We start from the raw sequence: 5,262 nt of genomic DNA on the forward strand, positions 1-5,262 counted from the left end.
CCCAGGGACACCCCAAAACCCCTCCCTTCCCCAGCATTCCGTGCTCGCAGCACCCCAGGGACACCCCAAAACCCCTCCCTTCCCCAGCATTCCGTACCCCCAGCACCCCAGGGACACCCCATAACCCCTCCTTCCCCAGCATTCCGTACCCCCAGCACCCCAGGGACACCCCATAACCCCTCCCTTCCCCAGCATTCCGTGCTCGCAGCACCCCAGGGACACCCCAAAACCCCTCCCTTCCCCAGCATTCCGTGCTCGCAGCACCCCAGGGACACCCCAAAACCCCTCCCTTCCCCAGCATTCCGTACCCCCAGCACCCCAGGGACACCCCATAACCCCTCCTTCCCCAGCATTCCGTACCCCCAGCACCCCAGGGACACCCCATAACCCCTCCCTTCCCCAGCATTCCGTGCTCGCAGCACCCCAGGGACACCCCAAAACCCCTCCCTTCCCCAGCATTCCGTGCTCGCAGCACCCCAGGGACACCCCAAAACCCCTCCCTTCCCCAGCATTCCGTACCCCCAGCACCCCAGGGACACCCCATAACCCCTCCTTCCCCAGCATTCCGTACCCCCAGCACCCCAGGGACACCCCATAACCCCTCCCTTCCCCAGCATTCCGTGCTCGCAGCACCCCAGGGACACCCCAAAACCCCTCCCTTCCCCAGCATTCCGTGCTCGCAGCACCCCAGGGAGGAGGCTTTCGGGGTCCTGCGGGGGTGGCTTTAGGGGTCCTGCCATGCCCAGCCCGGAGCGGGGAGTCCCCGGGGACGCTCCCCGGCACTGGCATCTCCCTGCTCCGCTCCCAGACCCAGCTGCGGAGTTCTGGGGCGCTGGCTAAGCCTCAGCACTGGCACCTCCTTGCCCCACACCCGGAGCCCCCAGCAGGGTTTTGGGGACACAGCTGGGCGCTGGGCTCCCCCCGCTCTGCAGGCTCCCGCTTACCCAACCCTCACCAAGGTCCGAGTGCCGCAGTCCCCTCCGCCCCTCCTGTCCCAATAACCCCGGGACACGGGGGAACAACCAAACCCCGCTGGGCCGCCCTGCCCCTGCTGCGCCCGTGCGGCTTCGTGGGTGCCGGGCTGGGGAAGCAGGACTGGGATCAGGTCACCAGGATCCCACCGGGATCTGATGTCCCCGGCCACCGTAAAGCCACCGCGGGACCCCCGTGAGCAAAGGACGGGAAGACTTCGCTTCCCCACCAAGGAGCTGCGGGTTGAGTGGCCCCCTGACCCCAAAAGGGTCTCTGGGGATGGTTTCTAAGACGTGCCCCGAACTCGTGAATTTGGGGGTCGCTTTGCTCCCCCGGCTCGGCCTCTCAAAGCGGATTAGAGCTGCACGCGCTTCGCCGGATTCCTCACAGGCTTTAACTCCCCGAGCCGCCCCGTCGGCTGCGGAAATTGGGTGAGAACCCAGCGTTTCTGAGCAAGTCGGGGTCAGCCCGGAGCCGCGCATCCTCCCGGATCATCAATATTCATCGCGACGATGCGCATCAGTTCCAGCCCGGCTGCCGAGGAGGGATGCTGAGACTCGGAATGGGAAATTATGTTAATTTCGTTGATTATCCATTCATGTGTTCCCTTTCCCGGGGCAGCGCGGCGCGGTGCCGGCGTTGGGTCGTCGGGCTGCGGCTGCCCGCTCGCTGCCCCGCCGGAATCCTCCGGCGAAGTTTCATGCTCCAGTTCCTCATCCGCAGGGGAGGAGGGGGAGATCCACGCCACGGGCTTCGAAAAGGCAAAGCCCGGCCCCGAGAGCTCTCAGATCTGGGATGCTGAGAACGGAGCTCAGGGATCCGCAGCATCCTCCCGGGGGTTTTTCCTTTGAACCAGCCCCGGGGTTTGTTTTTAGGGCGTGCGGGGCTCTGAAATGCATCAAATATTCACCGGCATTTTGCGTCCTGCCTTTGCGTTCCCTGGGATTTGAGAAATGCTGTTTTCACACACGGCTTCCACATTTCCACTGTGTTTGGAGTGGCCTCGCACGGACTCCCCGCTCCAGCCCACCCGTGCGAGTCGCTGCTCCGGCGGCTGGAGGAGCTTTGGAGCAAAGGCTGCGAGTGCTGGCAGCCGTCCCACATCCCAAAATATCCCCAGGGATGTGCCAGCCCCCTCCTAACCCCATCCCGCTCTCCGCAGGGCTCCGTGGATTGTCCCAACCTGGAATTTGAGTACGGCGATGCCGACGGCCACGGCGCTGAGTTGGCAGGTGAAGCAGGTTTTGGGTGCTGCATTGTTATTTATAGGTGCCCGGCAGGCAGGGGAAATAAAAATCCCGCCGAGATGGGGGATGGATATTGAGTGGTGTCATCCCTGCAGTAATAGAGCAAGCGGGGTTTATTATTAGAGAGCCACTCACTCCCTAGGGACGAGCAGAGGGGACGCGTGGGGACACGGGGATTACCCCGTGCTCCGAATTACCCGGGGCGCAGCGCCGGGGGTGGCAGGAGGGCGGAGTGTCCGGTGACACGGCCCAGGCTGGAGGTGTCACCCGTTATCAGACGGGTCGTGTCCTTGTCCCCTGTCATCCTGCTGTGCAGTGGCTCCAGCTGCTTCTGCTCCGTAACCCCGCGGTGCCGAGCGTGTCCGGAGAAAAAGGGGTTATTTTTAGCTCTGTGTATCTCAGCTGCACGAGCTGGCCCGGCAAAAGCACATTTCCTCTGCAAGGGATCCTTCCTCCTTCCCTGCAGGATCCTTTCGGTCCTCCGTGGTGCTGCTCAGCACTGTAGGACTATAGGAATTCTATAGGAACAGGTAGGAATTACAAAGAACAGGTGCAACATCGTGTCCCTCCAAGTCCAGCCCCTATTTGCAGGACCCAAAATGTCCGAGCTGCTGGGTGTGGGATCGGTGCAGGTCCTGCCTCGGTGTTCCTGCATTCCCTTCATTCCCAAACTGCTTAAGTGAGACTTAAAATGACCCCCCAAAAACCCCAATGAAATTGCAACTGCAGCTGGAGCAGGAGTGTGGGAACAGCCCAGCCAGGACACAGGGATGAAGGTGATGAATTTGGTGGTGATGGGTGGCCCCAAATGCCCCTTGGAGCTGCAGGAGAGCTCAGGGATCAGTTCAGGTCTCTGTCCCGTGTCTCCCCGGGTGCACAGGGATGCTTTCCAAGGAATCTGGGAATGAGGAGGAGGGTGAAGCCCCTCCATGTCCCTGCTGATCCCTGTCCTCATCAGAGCTGTACAGCTACACTGAGGAGCCCGAGCTGAGCCACAACAGGAGATGCTTCGAGGAGGATTTTCACACTCAAGGTACCAGCTCTGAGCTCAGCACCCCGGGGCTTGGGGCAGGAGTGGGATCCCTGGGGAAGCACCCAGCTGGACATCATGTCCCTTCTCCAGTGCCAGGCAGGAGGTGGCTGGAGCTGGACGCGGCTCAGCAGAAGGCCTACGTCATGCGCCTGCTGGATGGGCTGGAGGTGGTCAACAGGGACAAGAGGCTCAGAGTAGCACGGGCCATCCTGTACCTGGCACAGGGTAAGGACCACGTCCCCCATGTCCGGATGTGGCCGCGGATCCGCTGCTGTGGGGGCTTGGGAGAAGCCTTTCCCAGGCTTGTGCCAGGCTGGTGCAGTGAAGCTCCTTCCTGGGGTGGTCCTGTGGACTCCAAGGTTCAAAGGCAGATCCTCCCTCACCAGAGTTTCTCTGTGGGGCCTCTCCAGGTGTCTTTGGGGACTGTGATAATGAAGGTGATGTCTTGCACTGGTCTCGGCACAACAGCTTCCTCCTGTACCAGCTGGGAACCTTCTCCGCCTTCCTGGAGCTCCTCAACATGGAGATTGAGTGAGAGGACTGCACTGCCCTTGCCCACCTCTCCCTCTTTGTCCTCTTCTTCACCTCATTCTTTCTCCTCACCCTCCCCTTCATGGACTCGATGACCTTGGAGGTCTTTTCCAACCTAAATGATTCTGTGATTCTACAATCTACTTTCTCTCCTTCTTCTCTTCTTCCATTCAATTTGCTCTCCTCCTCTTCATTTTCTTCCTCCCCATTTTCCTCACCTTCTTCTTCCATCCTCCTCACCTTTCTCTTCTACCTCCCTTTCTCCTCACCCTCTCACCTTCCTCCTTTTCATCTTCTTTCTCCTCCTCCTCCTCCTCCTCTTCATCTTCCTCCACATCCTCCTCACCCTCCTCCTTTTCATCTTCCTTCTCCCTATCTTCCTCACCCTTTTGTCCTCATCCTCCTCGCCCTCCTGCTCTTCACCTTCTTTCACCCCATCCTCCTCACCCTCCTCTTCTTCATCTTCTTTCTCCCCGTCCTCCTTGCCCTCTTCTTTCTTCTCCCTCCTCCTCCTCGGGAGGTGTCACAGCCATGTCACATCCCTGGTGTGGCATTCCCAGCGCTGCAGATGTTGGCTGGGGGTGAGGATGAGGGGGCTGGTGCTGAGCTCATCCCCTTCCCTGCAGGAACAGCCAGGCCTGCAGCAGCGCCCTGCGGAAGCCGGCCATCTCCCTGGCCGACAGCACGGAGCTCAGGTACCCCCTTGGTGCTGGGAGCAGGTGTGGGACAACCTCTGGGGACAGAGTGGCCTCACCACCTGCCTGCCCTGCTGTCCCGGCAGGGTCCTGCTCAGTGTCATGTACCTGATGGTGGAGAACATCCGTGTGGAGCAGGAGACGGATCCCCCTGAGTGGAAAACCTGCCGGGAGACCTTCAGGATGGAGCTGAGTGAGCCCTGAAGTTCATTGTGACCTACTGATGTCCCTTTGTCATGCTGGACCAGCGGGGAGAGCTCAGGGATGGGAGATGGGCTCTGACCCCGGTCCTGGTCCCTTCTCTGCCAGGTTTCCCTGTGCACACTGAGGAGCCGTTTGCTCTGCTGCTCTTCACCATGGTGACCAAATTCTGCAGCGGCCACGCTCCACACTTCCCCATGAAGAAGGTCCTGCTCCTGCTCTGGAAGGTGCTCCTGGTGAGTGCAAACCCTTCCTTTCTCCAGAAACTTTTATTCTGGAACGGTGCTGCCGCAGCCTGGATGTTCCCCACCATTCAACCCAACCACAACAGCGTTATTAAACGCAAGGCAAACGGTTCCTTCTGGGATGAGCGTGGGCCGAGGATGTGGGATGGGGGAGAAATATGGAGAATTAACAACTGCCGTGGTGTCTTCACCCTCAACACTCCACTGCGATGGCCTCCAGCTGCTGCTCCCCTGAGAGCTGCCCAGGAGGGCCGTGTGCTCCGTGCTCTCCCCTCTCTCTCTGTCCTAGCTCACGCTGGGCGGGTTCGAGGCGCTGCAGGCCATGAAGGTGTGGCGGC

The 5,262-nt window shown here is 60.5% G+C and overlaps 1 protein-coding gene across 1 annotated transcript in view; it reads left to right on the plus strand.

The window, feature by feature from the left end:
- The first annotated feature begins 1,658 nt into the window (after positions 1 to 1,658).
- STRIP2 (striatin interacting protein 2) overlaps positions 1,659 to 5,262 on the plus strand; it is an 18,536-nt gene continuing 14,932 nt past the window's right edge. The window contains 9 exon segments of the mRNA XM_017727968.1: positions 1,659 to 2,109; positions 2,112 to 2,204; positions 3,178 to 3,252; positions 3,343 to 3,477; positions 3,663 to 3,783; positions 4,410 to 4,478; positions 4,565 to 4,671; positions 4,788 to 4,915; positions 5,214 to 5,258. Coding sequence (XP_017583457.1) covers positions 1,926 to 2,109; positions 2,112 to 2,204; positions 3,178 to 3,252; positions 3,343 to 3,477; positions 3,663 to 3,783; positions 4,410 to 4,478; positions 4,565 to 4,671; positions 4,788 to 4,915; positions 5,214 to 5,258 — 957 coding nt within the window. The 5' untranslated portion in view covers positions 1,659 to 1,925.

Source organism: Corvus brachyrhynchos, unplaced genomic scaffold (genome assembly GCF_000691975.1).
Source record: "Corvus brachyrhynchos isolate BGI_N302 unplaced genomic scaffold, ASM69197v1 scaffold182, whole genome shotgun sequence".
In the NCBI taxonomy this organism is placed as follows: Eukaryota; Metazoa; Chordata; class Aves; order Passeriformes; family Corvidae; genus Corvus; species Corvus brachyrhynchos.